The following is a 16,983-nucleotide window of genomic DNA, read 5'->3' as shown; positions in this document are numbered from 1 at the left end:
AATCCTGACCTTCAAGGTCACTGCCCTTTAACGTCCTGTGTGAGGAAATGAGAACTATGCATAAGGCATGCCTGCTGCCCATGAAAGCATGATGGCTGCCTAGAGATCTTGTTCTTGTGCCCGATCTTGTTCTTGTGCAATTGTCTTGAGTTGTGGGCTGAACTAGCCACTTTATTTTGCAGAATATCATTTTTACTAAAAAACAACTGACAACTGGGCATGGTGGCATGCGTCTATAGTTCCAGCTACTTGGGAGGCTGGGACAGGAGAACTGCTTGAGCCCAGGCAGTCGAAACCAGCCTGGACAACATAGCAAGACCCATACTCTCTTAAAAATGAACAAACTGAGCTGATCACTTCAAAGGAAACAAACTAAAGATATTTATTACCAATGACAAAATTTGAGCATTCAAGCAAAAATGAGAACTTTGGAAAACGTGTCCACCAGCCTGAACATGACAGCTTCTCAATTTTTTTTTTTTTTTTTTTTTTTTTTTTTCTTTTTGACAGGGTCTCAATCTGTCACCCAAACCAGAGTGCAGTGGTGCAATCATGGTTCACTGCAGCCTTGACTTCCTGGCCTCAAGTGATCCTCCCATCTCAGGTTCCAGAGTATCTGGGACTACAGGCATGTGCCACTGTGCCCAGCTAATTTTTGTATTTTTTGTAGAGATGAGATTTCACCATGTTGCCCAGGCTGGTCTCAAACTCCTGGGCTCACACCTGTAATCCCAGCACTTTAGGAGTGGTGGTGGGCGCCTGTAATCCCAGCTACTCAGGAAGGCTGAGGCAGGAGAATCGCTTGAACCTAGGAGGTGGAGGTTGCAGTGAGCCGAGACAGCGCCACTCTGTCTCAAAAAAAAAAAAAATCCACTGCTCTATCTTGCACTTGGATGTAACTTTGCCCCACCCATGATCCTGTAACATCATGCACTGGTCACTTAGAAAATATTGGTTTACTGTGTTATGCAGATCTTCCAAAAGTTGACATATTACACAATATTTTTAAAAAATTATATCCGCCAGGCACAGTAGTGCACACCTGTAGTCCCAGCTACTCAGGAAGCGGAGGCAGGAGAATCACTTGAACCCAGGAGGCAGAGGTTGCAGACAGCCAAGTTCCCGCGCCTGTAATCCCAGCACTTTGGGAGGCCGAGGCAGGTGGATCACTTGAGGTCAGGAGTTCAAGACCAGCCTGGACAACATGATGAAACCCCATCTCTACTAAAAATAGAAAAACTAGCCAGGCATAGTGGCATGTGCCTGTAATCACAGCTACTCAGGAGGCTGAGGCAGGAAAATCATTTGAACCCAGGAGGCAGAGGTTGCAGTGAGCCGAGATCATGCCACTGCACTCCAGCCTCGGGCGACAGAGTGAAACTCTATCTCTAAAATAAAAAATAAAATAAAGAAATCAACAGATGGGTCAGGAGGGACGTTGCAGAGGGGCCAGTGACAGAGAAGAAACTCAGCAGAACGTGGGCCTAGAAGGACAAGGCAGGCGAGGAAGAGAATGACTGTAGCACTGACTGCCACCAGGAGGTCAAGTCCAGCAAGTCATATCCATGGGAGTCAGCCACCAGGATGCTGCTACTGACCTTGCCAGGAGAGGCTGCAGTGGGCTGAGAAAGGAATTTCTCAGTGGGCGGAGGAAGAAATTGTGAGAGGGCTTCACAGAGAAGGAGAGAGAGTGACAGGGCAGTAAAGAAAGATGTGGGACTGAGCGAGGGCATGGGTTTTGAAGGTGAAAGTATGGCAGGCACAATTCAAAAATGACCCCCATGACTCTCCTATAACTCTCCCCGCTCCTCTGAGTGTGGGTGGAACCTCTGAATGTGGTATCATTCCTGCAAGCAGGGAGGCTATCCCGTGACCCGCATTTAATCACATGAGCACAAAAGGGTTTTCTCTTGCTGGTGGCAGAAGGGGATATCAGAGACATTCAAACATTCAAAGCACAAGAAGGTCTGAATGCACGCTTGCTATTTGGAGGTGGAAGAGGCCACGTGATAAGGAATGCTGGTGGCCTCTAGAAAATAAAGTAACCCCTGTCCGAGGTCAGCAAGGAAACAGGGACCTCAGACCTACAGCCACAAGGAACTGGATTCTGTCGAAAGCTGAGCGGGTTTGGAAGTGATTCTTCCCCAGAAACTTCAGCTAAGAGCCCAGCCACGCTGAAAACGTTGATTGCAGCCTGGTGAGACCCTGCGCAGAGAACCCCGGTGAGCCCACCCAGACTCTTGAACTCCACCACTAGGAGGGAGTGAACGGGTGTCGGTTTAAGCTGCTTAGTGTGAGGCAGTTCATCACACAGCAACAGAAAACTAAATTGGCAAGTATTCTATCTGGTGCTGGGTTCTGACTTCTGAGAATAACTTCCTCTGAGAGAAAATCCCCACAGGCTGGGCTCTGGCCCAGCAGCATGGCTGGCTTGACTCACTGCAGCGTGCTCTGTGGACACCACATGGCAGGAGTACTCTGGTCCACGAGAGGGAGCTAAACAAGACGCTGCCCTTCCATAGCTGGAAGCTGCAGGGTGTTTAGCCATGAAGGGTTAGAAAGTTCCTCTCTCTCAGGCTGGAGATCCATTTGACGGTGCCACAAAGCAAGAGTCCACCAAAATAACGAGACCTAACATGTCCTGGCCAGAGGCCTGTGCATGGCACAGAGCAGAGCCCAAGACCGAGCCCACCAGCTCGGACAAGGTTACCTTCTTGCGCGGCCGAAGCTTGTCCCGCCATTCCTTCAGGTTCTGATTATGGCTCTCATCCAGCGCCTTCAGCTTCTGGGTCTCGTGCTCTACCAGGAGGTGGCACTTTTCATTCTGGAACAAATTCCAGGCAGAACAGGTGAGAAATCAGAAGACACAGGCCCTGAAGACTGAGACACACCTCATGCTGTGGCCACGAGGGCACCAGCATCGTTCATTTATTATTTCTTCTTCTTGACTATAAATCCCATTTATTCAAACTCTATATGTAAATCACATGCACCAAGAAGTGCCTGGAGGAACAGTCCAGAATATGTTAACAGTTCTTATTAACTCTGTGGTGGGGATGTGTGGTAAATTTGCAACTTTCTGTGAGGATATAGCAAGAAGGCAGCTGTCTGCAAGCCAGGAAGGGAGCCCTCACCAGAACCCAACCATGCTGGCGCCCTGATCTCAGACTTCCAGCCCCCAGAACTGTGAGAAAGAAGTTTCTGTTGCTTAAGCATCATGGTACTTTGTTATGGCAGCCTGAGCTAAGATACTCTGTATGTATCACATAGAATTTCCTCAGGGAAATCTGTGGCAAGGAATGAGGGTCACTGACATGGGTGAGACTCTTCCAACCTCACTGTTCTTTCTCTGAGGTAAGTTATCTGCTTTATAAAATGTAAATCTCTCTCATAGGCAGCAGTGACAAGTCCCTGTTGATTTCTTGCAGGGAATCAGTCTTGTCATGAGGAGCTTATAAAGCAGGGGGAAAATGCCTTGATCCAGATACCACGACCCTACTGGGTTGGGAAAGTAGAATCCTTTGGGCGATTTTCATTTTGGGTTTCATGCTAGAGGCTTCTGGGAGTTGAGAACTTGGCTGAGTGAGAAGTAATACTCGCAGCAGCGCTGAGTTCCTGTGGCCTGCCAGGAGCTGTGCTCGGCACTTCATATGGGCTCTCCCAGTGCTCACAGAAACCCGAGGCAGGGATAGGAAAACAGATGCAGAAGGTGAATGGCTTGGTCAAAAGTCACACAGTGACAATCAGCAGAGCCCTGCCGGGCAGGCCTCAACACCTGGAATGTTTCCTCCACGCCTCCCTGCCTCTCCAGAAAACGCCCGATGAGTCCAACAGCCTGAGCAGTTCCTGAGGTTCGAATCGGCCCTGGCCCAAGGGGGCTTCAAGTACCAGCTCCTGGGGCCAGGACCCTCAAGCGTGGGCCAAACCCAGGGGCCAGGAAGCCTGAAGAGGTCAGGAATTACCACAGGAAAAGCAGCCCACAAGGGGCTTGGCCACACCCCGACCACCTTTGCCCAAAACACAGTGATGACGCGGAAACCCTGCAGCAGCCCACTGCCAGCTCCGCCGCTTCCCTCACAAGCCCTTGCCCCAGTCCTGTAAGCAGGAAGGGTCATCCCCACATCCATTTCAGGGCTGTGAGAGCTTTGGCTTAGGAGGGTCATGTGATTTGGCCAACCTCACACAGCTCTAGAGCAGCATGGCAGGACTGGAACCTGTCCACCCCGGGCCTGTCTGACAAAGACTGTTCCCAGCTGTGGAGTTTCTGGCCCCCTGAGAGCTGATGGCCTTGGGGAAACTGAGGCAGCCTGGGGCAGGGGCAGGCAGGGCGGTACCTGCAGCTGCTGCAGCTCGCTCATATTGCTCTCGCACTGCGCCAGCATGTCCCGCATCTGGTTCTCGTGTTTCTGCTGTTGCTGCAGCCGCTCCGACTTCTGCCTCTTCTCCTCCTGCTGGGAGAACTGCACCAGAGGGAGGGTGGGTGCCTCAGAGGGCCAGGGCCTGGCTGGTTGGGTAGGGAACCCACCTCAGCCCTGGCCCAGGGAGACCCCTCAGGGGTACTGGTCTGTGTACCCAGCACCCAGTACCCAGCACCACCTGTGCCCGTGCTAAGTCCTCACCCTGAGCTGAGACCCAGCCCCTGCCCTCAAGGAGCCCCCAGGCTGGTGGGGACACGACACTGTAATTGACACATGCCAGGAAAGTGTGTGTACCAGGCAGGAATCACAAGGGCCCATGTGCCCGAGCCACAAGGGCAACACAGGATGTGGGGAAGCTGGCCAAATACAAGTGTGGGAGTGCGGAAGGGAAGGGCGCGGGAAAATCAGCAACACAGCACCAAGCTCCCTCTGTCCACACACCGAGGTGAATTCACCATGAGGCTGACGAAGCTTCCAGGGCATGCCTGGCGACTCACACACCCCCTCCCAAGACCTTATGGCGAGCAGGTCGGGGTGCATTTTTCTTTTTTTTTTTTAAGATAGAGTCTCGCTCTGTCGCTCAGGCTACAGTGCAATGGTGCAATCTTGGCTCACTGCAGCCTTCCAAGCCGTTCTCCTCCCTCAGCCTCCTGAGTAGCTGGGATTACAGGCACGTGCCACCATGCCCAGCTAGTTTTTATATTTAGTAGAGACAGGGTTTCACCATGTTGGCCAGACGGGTCTTGAACTCCTGCACTCAGGGGATCCCCCTGCCTCAGCCTCCCAAAGTGCTGGGTTTACAGGCATGAGTCACTGCACCCAGCCTTTTTATTTTGAGACAGAGTCTTGCTCTGTTGCCCAGGCTGGAGTGCAGTGGCTCAATCTCGGTTCACTGCAACCTCCGCCTCCCAGGCTCAAGCGATTCTCCCATCTCGGCCTTCCAAGTAGCCAACACACCTGGCTAATATTATTATTATTATTATTATTATTATTATTTGTAGAGATGGGGTTTTGCTATGTTGCCCGGGCTGGTCTCAAACACCTGGGCTCAAGTGACCCACTCACCTCGGCCTCTCAAAGTGTTGGGTTTACAGATGTGAGCCAGCCTGCATCTTGTTTCATATTCTCCAAAATCGTGTAAGGCCCAGGCCCCACCAAACCTGGCCCTGCCTGCACTCCAGCACACTGGCAGACCCCGCAGGCCCGGCCCCCACCTGCTTGATCTTCTCGCGCTGCTCGGCTGCGCTGCCCCCGCCGTTGATGTGGAGGCTCTTCTTGTACATGGCCATGCGCGTCTTGCCCTCACTCCTCTGGATCTTGGGCAGCCGCGCCTTTTCCTGCTGCTGCCGCACCTTCAGCTGCTCTATCATGCGCTGGTTGTAGCGCTGCATCTGCTCCCGCTCCTGGAGAGGAATATCCAGGGGGGCTGGGGTCAGCTGCACTCCGGACTTGGAGTGTGAACACAGGCTAAAGCTCCCCACACTCCACTTAGGGGCCCAGGACCAACGTGGCCCACGATGTTCAACAGAGCAAGGCTTCTGTTATTTTGCTTCTACGCTAATAATATTTTTTTTGTTCTCACTTTAAAAATTCTTGTTAATAATATCTTGGATTCTTACCTTCTAAATGTCTTTTCATCTAATCAATGATGGCATGCCATCATTAGCTAATATCTCAAAGCAAAATGTACACGAAAGGGGATGGTTTCTCACTAGTGATGGCAGATGTGAATTTATATTTTAAAAAACCCTGATACATCTGAATTTTTTCCTTCCCCTAACACCTATTTGTATTTCAAAGCTCAGCATGGGTATCACCTCCTCCAAGAAGCCTTCCCTGATTTCTTCACCTGGTTGGGTAGCCTTATTCTGAACTCCCATGGCCCTATACTGACTTCCATCACTGCATTTAGATAAGAAACTGGAATTATACACAGCTGCTGTGCATCCACTGCATCCAGACCTTGGTTTGTCTGTCACTGTCCCACTATGAAGGCTGAACTGAGACAGACAATTCCTGCAGGAGAGGGTGCTTTGGCCACACAGATCAGGGGCCTTCACCAGCTCTGGGGAGTTCAGGGAAGGCTTCCCGGCAGAGGTGGTGTTTAACTGGAGACCTAAAAGTATTCTGAAGGAATGCACAAGAAAGAGAGAAACAGAGAAAATGGAAAGGGAGGACAAGAGGGAAAAGAAAGAGTAAAAGAAAGACACACCGGGTGGGTGTGGTGGCTCACGCCTGTAATCCCGACACTGTGGGAGGCCGAGGCGGGCAGATCACTTGAGGTCAGGGGTTTGAGACCAGCCTGGCCAACAAAGTGAAAGCCCAACTCTACTAAAAAAAAATACAAAAATTAGCTGGGCATGGTGGTAAGCACCTGTAATCCCAGCTACCTGGGAAGCTGAGGCAGGAGAATCACTTGAACCCTGGAGGAGGAGGTTGCAGTGAGTCTAGATGGCGCCACTGCACTCCAGCCTGAGCAACAGAGCAAGACTCCATCTCAAAAAAGAAGAAAAAAAAAAAAGACACACACAGCAAGTAACAGAGTCAGTGAGGGAGCTGCTTGGGCCATCGGCTTCCCTGCATGGTTTGCCCTATTCCTGGTCCCTTGAGCTGAAGCAGGACACCCCTGGAGAACCTCTTGGGGCCTCACTGCAGCCAGCCCTGGGTCCTCTTGGGGGCACTTGTCATCCAAAGTGTGCACCCAAGACGTGCCCCACCACATCCAGCCTCACGGTTCTCCCAGGTCGGCCCGGCAGCAGACCCGAGCCCCACGCCACCGGCAGCCTCACCTTCTCATGCTTGCGCAGCAGCTCATGCCGCTGGAGGAAGTACTGGTCTTTGAGCTGCTGCTTCACCAGCTGGTGCCTCTCCTGCAGCTGGTGCTCCTCCATCTCCCACAGGGCCGCTTCCCGGTCTGCGGAGGACATGCCACACACCTGGTGAGGTGCTGACATCCAGAGACCTGACAGGCCCTCTGCCCCGCTCCTCTGCCTGGCCTCCTCATGCTGGAGATCACCGACCTGCTAGGCTCAGGAATTGCCACATGTGCTACCTCATTAGACCATGTTGGCTGACCTGAGCTGAGGCCTAGAAACTTCCTTTAAACCTAAGGAATGATAGCTCCCAGCAGCATGGTAGAGCACGAAGTGCTCAAAGTCAGGAGCCAGAGAAACTGCAGATACAGGCTGGAACCCAGCTCCATCGGTGGGATTAGGAATGGAGAGGTTCTCCAGGCATCAGCTGCCATCTCTGCCAGATGGACACAGCTATACTATGGAGGGAGGGGACATCCTTGGGAGACACTTTGAAGTGCAGTCCACACTGCATCTCTACTTTCCTGATGCGCACGTGGGAAGGGCTCAGATGCAGACCCCATGAAGAAGACAGAATGGCCTCCTGTCACTATTTCCTCCTTTGAAAAAATGGGTGAGATCCTCTTGTCCCCTGCATGTCCCATGCATGCATTATGCAGACAATGGCATCTGGCATCTTATCACTGGAGGTCTATTAATCCACCCTTGTGCACAGCACCCGGGTGAGGACCTGGAGTCAAAGGGAGAATCTCATGCCCTTCGAGACAGGAGATTATGCTTGGCTCAGTGCGAATGTTGTTTATTTCACTGCATTCCCGTTCCGTGCAAAATGGTATCTGCTTTTGGTATATCAGAATAGTGATTCCGGCTTCCACCCCAAAATCAGAACCACAGTTCCGTAAATAGGGCGGTTCTTACCAACATCACGGGATAGGAAAAGGAAGTGAGGGCTTTTCTCAAAACAACTGTGCTCTATTCAGAATATTGAAAACTCAAGAAGCCCGTTTTGCTGATCCACACCAATTAATAAGAGGTTTATGTTGCTTAACTGCACTGGTCATCAAAGGCCTGGAGGAGGCCTGTTTTATAAGCGAGCCAAAAATGGCCCTGGGATATGGCCTCATGTTGTTTACTTCCTCACAGCAGGCCCGGACCACCAAAAGTCCACAGGCACCAAATTCAAATGTATAACCATCCTCTGTTATTTCTAAAACATAGTATGTACGGCCAGGCACAGTGGCTCACGCCTATAGACCCAGCATTTTGGGAGGCTGAGGTGGGTAGATTGCTTGAGCCCAGGAACTTGAGACCAGCCTGGGCAAAATGGCGAAACCCTGTCTCTACTAAAAATACAAAAATTAGCTGGGTGTGGTGGCGTGCACCTGTAATCACAGCTACTCAGAAGCCTAAGGCATGAGAAGCGCTTGAACAGGGGAGGCAGAGGCTGCAGTGAGCCAGTATTGTGCCACTGCACTCCAGCCTGGGTGACAGAGTGAGACTTGGTCTCAAAACACAAAAACAAAAACAAAACCCAGGTATATAGCTACAGAAAAAAGCTCAAACAGGGCCGGGCACGGTGGCTCACGCCTATAATCCTAGCACTTTGGGAAGCCGAGACAGGCAGATCACGAGGTCAGGAGATCGAGACCATCCTGGCTAACATGGTGAAACCCCATCTCTACTAAAAATATATAAAAAAGTTAGCTGGGCATGGTGGCGGGTGCCTGTAGTCCCAGCTACTCGGGAGGCTGAGGCAGGAGAATGGCGCGGTGACTCACACCTGTAATCCCAGCACTTTGGGAAGCCAAGGCGGGTGGATTACTTGAGGTCAGGAGTTCAAGACCAGCCAACATGGTGAAACCCCATCTCTACTAAAAATATAAAAAATTAGCTGGATGTGGTGGCGCAAACCTGTAATCATCCCAGCTATGAAGGAGGCTGAGACAGAAGAACTGCTTGAACCTGGGAGGTGGAGGTTGCAGTGAGCCAAGATTGTGCCACTGCACTCCAGCCTGGATGACACAGTGAGACTCCATCTCCAAAAAAAAAAAAAAAAGTTCAAACCAAGCAGATATTTAGCCATTTGGAGCCTGCCTACTTTGCATATCGCATGAAACTGCACCTGCCGGGCACGGTGGCTCACGCCTGTAATCCCAGCACTTTGGGAGGCCGAGGCGGGTGGATCACAAGGTCAGGAGATCGAGACCATGGTGAAACCCCGTCTCTACTAAAAAATAGAAAAAATTAGCCGGGCGCGGTGGCGGGCGCCTGTAGTCCCAGCTACTCGGGAGGCTGAGGCAGGAGAATGGCGTGAACCCGGGAGGCGGAGCTTGCAGTGAGCCGAGATTGCGCCACTGCACTCCAGCCTGGGCGACAGACCGAGACTCCGTCTCAAAAAAAAAAAAAAAAAAAAAAAGAAACTGCACCTAACATCTGCTAGCCATAGAGAAAAGAGACCCAAGGGCTCCAGAAAGACCCCAAGCCACCGCTGCCCTTCGCAGTTTTCTGATCTAGAGATGCCCCATCTGAGCTCCCCACGCTGGACGACATCATCTAGACATGTGAGCCCCCTCTCAGGTCCCCTTCTTGCCCAAGAGTTCCTTTGCCTTCTTCCCCTGCTGGATGGTGGCCCGCACTGTCATCTCTAGAAGGCCTCATTCTGTAAGGGACCCACCCCCTCAGCGTGTAAACCTGTCAAAATGCCCCCCAAGCAAAGCTGCTTGTATGCTACTGCCATCTTGTGGTCATTTATTTTTTTCTCAATCAGCCCTGAAATGCCCAGCTTCCTGATATTGTCATCCAAGGCCCAGCTCTATCACCCATTAACTGTGCAACCTCAGTGCTACGATCTGAACGTTTCCGTCCCCTCCAAATGTATATGTTGAAATCTTAACCTCTGAGGTGAGGGTATTAGGAGGTGGGGCCTTTTGGGAGGTGATTAGGTCACGAGGGTGGAGCCCTCGTGAATGGAATTAGTGCCTTTTTATTAATAAAAGAGACCCCAGGCCGGGCACGTTGGCTTATGCCTGTAATCCCAGCACTTTGGGAGGCCGAGGCAGGCAGATCACTTGAGCCCAGGACTTTGAGACCAGCCTGGACAACATAGAAGACCCCATTTATACAAAAAACACAAAAATTAGCCAAGTGTGGTAGCACATGCCTGTAGTCCCAGCTACCTGGGAGGCTGAGGTGGGAGGACTGCTTGAGCCTCAGAGGCAGAGGTCACAGTGAGCCATGACTGTGCCACTGCACTCCAGCCTTGGCCACAGAGCAAGACCCTGTCTCAAAACAAAACAAAACAAAAAAACCAAAACACTACAAAACCCCAAAAACCCAGAGACCCCAGAACCGGTCTCCCTCCGCTCCGCCGTGTGAGGATACAGCGAGAAACCAGAGACCCCAGAGCCAGTCTCCCTCCGCCCTGTGAGGATACAGCGAGAAACCAGGGACCCCAGAGCCCGTCCCCCTCCGCCGTGTGAGGATACAGTGAGGAGCCAGGGACCCCAGAGCCCATCTCCCTCCGCTGTGTGAGGAGACAGCGAGGAGGTGCCACCTATGAAGCACAGAGTAAGCCCGCCCCAGACCACATATGTGCTGGCACCTTGACTGCGGATTTCCCAGCCTCCAGAAGTGTGAGAAACGAACGTCTGTTGTTGATAAGCCACCCAGTCAGTGGTATTTTGTTAGAGCAGCTGAATGAACTAAGATACTTGGCCAAAGAATAGTAACTCTCCAGGCCTCAGTTTCCTCATCTACAGAAATGGGGATAACCCAGGCCCTGCCCCACAGTGTTAGGTGAGGATTCGGTGAGATAAAGGTGGAAAAATGGACTGGCACGTGGCCTGGCAGACTGGTTGCTCAGTCCCTGCCAAGCTGTCTCCACCTCCCGTAAACCCAGCTCACTGATTAACCTACTCTATGCCTGTTCCTTTCTCCTCTTGACTTCTGGAATAATGTCAAATAGTCTTGGTGACAACTGGTATCCTTGCCTCGTTCCTTACTTCACTGGGGGTTTTCCCCAGGTTTCACCATGAAGGATGATGTTTAGTTGTGGGGATGGAGAAGGCCTGGGAGGTTTTTCTTGCCCACCCCACTTCCCAGGGCTGGGATGTCCACAGCGACTCTGGGCCAAGACAGCGCTGCCACTCGCACGCCCCCACCTCGAAGCAGCTCCTGCTTCTTCATGAGGCACTCGCGCTCCTTGCCACAGATCTCCCGCCTGTTGTCGGTGGTGAGCCTCTTCATGGCCAGCTCCAGGTCCTCCTTCTGCTTGGCTACAAAGTCCCGGTCCTGTGGGGAGAGAGGAGGACAGGCCTTTATCCAGAGCTGGCTTGGGCACCTCAATGTCTCTTCCTATTATGGAAGAAAAGCCTGCGTGATCAGAGAAGAAAATTCAGAAACAGAAAAGAAACTGGTGGAGGGGAAATTTAAGAGAGACTTAGAGACACATCAACCAATTTCAACACGTGGGCTTCATCTGGATCCTGGATCAAAGAACAATTTTTTTTTTTTTTTTTTTTTTTTTTGAGATGGAGTCTCAGTCTATCACCAGGGCTGGAGTGCGGTGGCACAATCTCGGCTCACTGCAATCTCCGCCTCCCAGGTTCAAGCAATTCTCCTGCCTCAGCCTCCTGAGTAGCTGGGATTACAGGCATGCACCACCACACCTGGCTAATTTTTGTATTTTTAGTAGAGACAGGGTTTCACCATGTTCGCCAGACTGGTCTCGAACTCCTGACCTCATGATCTGCCCGCCTCAGCCTCCCAAAGTGCTGGGATTACAGGCTGAGCCACTGTGCCTGGCCAATTTTTTTTTTTTTTTTTTTTTTTTTTAAGGATGACATTCATGAAACAATTGTAAATGGGAATACTGACAATATTATGTTGTTCAGCAATTATGGTTGAATTTGCTGGGTGTGTTTATGGTATGGTAGTTATTTCTCTGATGTTTGACAGGTAAAATAATATGATGTCTGGGATTTGATTAAAAATAATACCTTGGGGTCAGGAAGTGAATGAGTGGGCATGAGGTGACATTACTGAGATTAGGTGATAGGCATATGGTGGTTCATTATGCCATTATACCTATTCCTATGTTTCTTTTCTTTTCTTTCTTATATTTATTTATTTATTTATTTTTTGAGAGACAGAGTCTCGCTCTGTCACCCAGGCTGGAGTGCAATGGCATGATCTCGGCTCACTGCAACATTGGCCTCCCAGGTTCAAGTGATTCTCCCATCTCAGCTTCCTGAGTAGCTGGGACTACAGGTGCGCACTACCACGTCCGGCTAACTTTTGTATTTTTAGTAGAGATGGGGTTTCACCATGTTGGCCAGGCTGGTCTTGAATTCCTGGCCTCAAGTGATCTGCCCACCTTGGCCTCCCTCTTCCTATGTTTTTAATTTTCCATAATAAAGAGAAAAAAATTAAAATAAAAAAATTTAGAAACCACAGAATTAGTAAAACTCTCCACCTATCCTATCACCCAGAGTTGGCAACTGTGGTATGTCTATACAAGTGTATCTATAGCTATTGTTATTGTTGTGTTACAAAAATTATTAAAAAGGGCTCAAACAGATTATGTGAGCACCTAAGTTCACAGCAGCATTATTCACAATAGTCAAGGGATGAAAACAGCCGACGTGTCCGTCCACAGATAAATGGATAAACATCATGTGTTATATCCATACAACGGAATATTATTCAGCCTTAAAAAGGAAAGAAATTCTGACACATGCAACAACATGGATGAACCTTGAGGACATTACACTAAGTGAAATAAGCCAATCACAAAACGACAAATATTCTATGATTCCACTTATATGAAGTACCTAGAATAGTCAAATTCATAGCGAAAGCAGAATAAAGTTAGCAAGGGTTGGAGGGGAAGAAACGGAGAGTTACGGTTTGATGGGTGCAGAGTTTCAGTTTTACAAGATGAGAGAGTTGTGGGGATAGATGGTTGGTGGTGATGGCCGCACAGTGAGAACGTGCTTAACACCACTATGTTGTACACTTAATAATGGGAAAGATGGTAAATTTTATGTTATGACTATTTTACCACAATTTTAAACAATTATTTTAAAAAATCTTTCCATGTTATAATGTGATCTTCTGGCCAGGCGCAGTGGCTCACGCCTGTAATCCCAGCACGCCGGGAGGCTGAGGCAGGCGGATCACCTGAGGTCAGGAGTTCCAGACTAGCCTGGCCAACATGGTGAAACCCTGTCTCTACTAAAAATACAAAAATTAGCCAGGTGTGGTGGCATACACCTGTAGTCCCAGCTACTTGGGAGGCTGAGGCAGGAGAATTGCTTGAACCCTGGAGGCGGAGGTTGCAGTGAGCTGAGATTGTGCCACCACACTCCAGCCTGGGCAACAGAGTGAGACTCCATCTCAAAAAAAAAACAAAAACAAAAAAAACAAAAACACTGTTGATGAAACTCCCACTTTTGAAACTCCATGTCAAATAAATAAATAATGTGATCTTCTATCATATGTGTTTCAATGGCTGAAAAATTTCATGCTTTGGATGTTATTTATCCAATAAACAACACGGTGTTTCCAGGTGTTATGTATTTTTAAAGTAGTGCTACTTCATATTCTGGTAGTTAAGTGTTTGTGAACCTCTGTGATAACTCCTTCAGGATTTTTAGATTCCCTCAGGATTTCTAGAAGCAGAAAATCCAAGCCAAAGGATGTGCGTATCTTCAAAGCTCTCCATGCAACTGCCTCCTCCAGGCCACACCATCTACTGTCCCTCTGCGTGGACGAGGGCCTGTGTGCCCCGCCTCACCAGTCCGCAGTCTCTTCCTAACCGCGCTGTAACGGGACAGCTCATGGGGCGTTCCAGAGAGAACACAAGCTTGAGGCCTCGACCCCCTCCCCGACTGTGAACTTAGCAATGTCACCTCTCTCAGTCTTTGTTTCCTCTTCTGTGAATGGGAAAATGAACAGCTCCTACCATGGTAAGCTATGAACGCTGAACCAGGTAATACAGAAAGCATTTGTAAATGTGGACTCAAAGATTCTCTGCTTTGGAGGCTGAAGAAGCAGAGCACACAAAGACCCCCTCGTGGGGAAAATGGGAGCATTCCGGCACGGGATGAAAAGAAGGCTGGGGAGGCCAGCCAGGGCACAGCAAAGAGGCAGCGCTTATCTTAGGGACAATGCGGGAGCCACTGAAGGCTTTTAAGGCACAGGGCTGTGGGGGAAAGGGTGCTGTTATCAGACTTGGAATTCAAACTGCTCACACCTGCAGGCAGGAGAGAAGAAACTGCAGGGGAAAAACAGCAACAGGAAGCCTCGCTGGGAGGCCACTGGACAGTGGCTGGGGGGTCATGGAGATGGTGACAAGTTGATAGATCCAGAGACAGGAGATAAGAAATATACATACCATGCTTCAGGAGGTGATGAAGGACTGGAGGGAAAGGAGGGGACAGGAATGATGGGCCAGAAAGGAAGGAAAATGGCACCCTTCAGAGCATGACACGACCAGGTCTGGGATATCATGAGTTTGATGTCCTTTAGACTTAAAAGATGCCAAGAGGGCAGGGGAATATACTGGATTGGTCAAGGAGATGTGACTTACAAATAACCCTAGAACAAGGTAGGAGGTGCTAAGGGTTTGGGAGGATGGTCAATGTAAAGTGTTGGGGTATCCAGAGATGGAAGAGCTCACTTCCAGCTGGAGGCGAGGCAATCAAGGAAGGCTGCATGGAAGAGGGGATAATGGGGCCATGAAGGATGAGGCTAGATTTAGGTATTCAGAACAGGGCATTTGAGGGGCAGTGACTGGGCAAAGGCAGAGAGGAGGCCTGGTCACCATTCCAGGTCTCACACCAGTCCCTGCACCCCCAGCTGAGGCCAGGGACTCACAAGAAGCTGCTTTTTCTGCGTATGCTCCTCCATCTTTTGCTTCATGCTCTCCTTCCGCTGCTGTCGGGGGAGCTTCTCCACCTCGTTCTTCACCTGCAACAGAGACAGCAGAGCGGGGCTGGGCCAGGGTCCTCTCCATGCTTCCTGCAGTATATTCTTCAACCCAGAACTCCTGGGCCAGAGATTGAGGAAGAGGCTCAGCGTTGCAAGGGCCAGCACCCTGTGCGGCTCCCACCAAACCCCTCTGAGCAGGTGCCTCCCACTGGCCTACTCCTGCCTGCTGCTGGTTTCAGCTTCCAACTCCCCTAGAGTGGGCAGGTGCAGTTTCCAGCTGCGTGGTATCCTCCCTCCTCTTCTGGGAACAGCGCCCAGCTTCCTGCAGGGCAGTGTTTCTCCACCTTTTTAAAAAATGACAGTCCCCACAGAAGTTCTTTTAGACATTTTTTCCTAATCCCTCTCCCCCCATGAAATTAGTCCAACAGACAATACTGTCGATCTGATAAACCATTGTCACATCTCAGGTATTTGGCTTCCTTTGCAGTAATATTAGCCTGGCTGAGAATGCACATCTTTTGTTTTTTTGAGATGGAATCAAGCAATTCTCCCGCCTCAGCCTCCCAAGTAGCTGGGATTACAAGTGTGCGACACCACACCCGGCTAATTTTTGTATTTATAGTAGAGATGGAGTTTCACCATGTTGGCCAGGCTGGTCTCAAACTCCTGACCTCAAGTGATCTGCCTGCCTTGGCCTCCCAAAGCGCAGGGATTACAGGCGTGTGCCACTGCGCCCGGCCGAGAATGCATACTTTAGTATCCCCCTTGTCAGTCCCTGAGGTCCAGGTGAACTGACACCCCTACCCCCACTGGCCCTGGGCTGAGCATCTGATCCAGGCTGGCCAAGCAGCACATTCCATGCCCTTAGCCTCAGGAACTGATTCAGAGAGAAGCACGTGACCCTCACTGGTCCAGTGCGAACTTTGGGACGTTGCTGGAACGACTGAAGGAAAGCTACCTGCTGTCCCCTGGGGTTGTTAAACTGGGGGGATGAAGGCCAAGGTGCGTCACCTTGTCAGCCCTGGAGGGGACTGCCTGAGATGAACTCGACGCAGGGAAGCAATGCCAAGAGAGGAGAAAGAAGAATTCCCGCCAACACTCCTGCCCTCCTGGCCAGACGCCAGCAAGCATTCTTTCGTCCTTCAGCCGGCTGGGATCGGGTTTCTGTCTTTTGTGACAGGAGGGAGAAGAGATCCATGACACTTCTCTCTAAGGACCCCGGACTTCCTCAGACATTTCCTTCCCAAGAAACCCACACCTTTACCGGTGCCTAATAACCCAAAACCTGCACTGACAGAGGGCTCTTAGGAGCATCTGATGGGGGGAAAGGCCTGCCTGTGAGCAAAAAAAGAACATTCTGGGGAGTTCTGGCATGGTGAGGTAAGCCAAGACAGGCTGTATCTCCTAATAATTACAGTGAAAACACTGCATCAAATATGAAAGTAACTACTTGAGGACTCTGAAAACCAAACAAAAGCAGGTGACATGAAGGGGAGTCCAAATTTGCAGACAAGACTGGTAGAGGGGATAAGTTTCCTATTTTTTTTTTTCCATCCTTTTGCTCTCCTGGGTTTGCACCAATCCCAGACCTGCCCAGTGGTGCAGTAGAAAAGCTGGCTAAAACTCCATAAGAAACCTTGTATTTCTGGCCAGAGAACCAGGAAAAGAGGCCTGCGGAGTCCAGTGAGTATGAGATGAATCCCAAAGAGAAAGGCACAGAAGGCCAGGCGTAGTGGCTCACACCTGTATTCCCAGCACTTTGGGAGGCCAAGGAAGGTGGATCACTTGAGGTCAGGAGTTCAAGACCAGCTTGGGCAACA

General features: G+C 50.4%; 1 protein-coding gene across 1 annotated transcript in view; it reads right to left on the bottom strand.

Annotated features, from left to right (window-relative positions):
- The window catches only part of STK10 (serine/threonine kinase 10), a 149,545-nt gene that overhangs the window by 7,139 nt on the left and 125,423 nt on the right, over nt 1-16,983 (bottom strand). The window contains exons 13-18 of the mRNA XM_050793159.1: nt 15,110-15,202; nt 11,392-11,521; nt 7,208-7,332; nt 5,633-5,821; nt 4,335-4,460; nt 2,711-2,824 (exon numbers count right to left, since the gene is read on the bottom strand). Of these exons, the coding sequence (XP_050649116.1) occupies nt 2,711-2,824; nt 4,335-4,460; nt 5,633-5,821; nt 7,208-7,332; nt 11,392-11,521; nt 15,110-15,202 (777 nt within the window). The remainder of the gene's footprint in view (nt 1-2,710; nt 2,825-4,334; nt 4,461-5,632; nt 5,822-7,207; nt 7,333-11,391; nt 11,522-15,109; nt 15,203-16,983) is intronic.

This window comes from Macaca thibetana, chromosome 6 (genome assembly GCF_024542745.1).
Source record: "Macaca thibetana thibetana isolate TM-01 chromosome 6, ASM2454274v1, whole genome shotgun sequence".
NCBI lineage: Eukaryota > Metazoa > Chordata > Mammalia > Primates > Cercopithecidae > Macaca > Macaca thibetana.
Note: the sequence above shows the minus strand (reverse complement) of the source record. Positions and strands in the feature narration are given on the sequence as shown.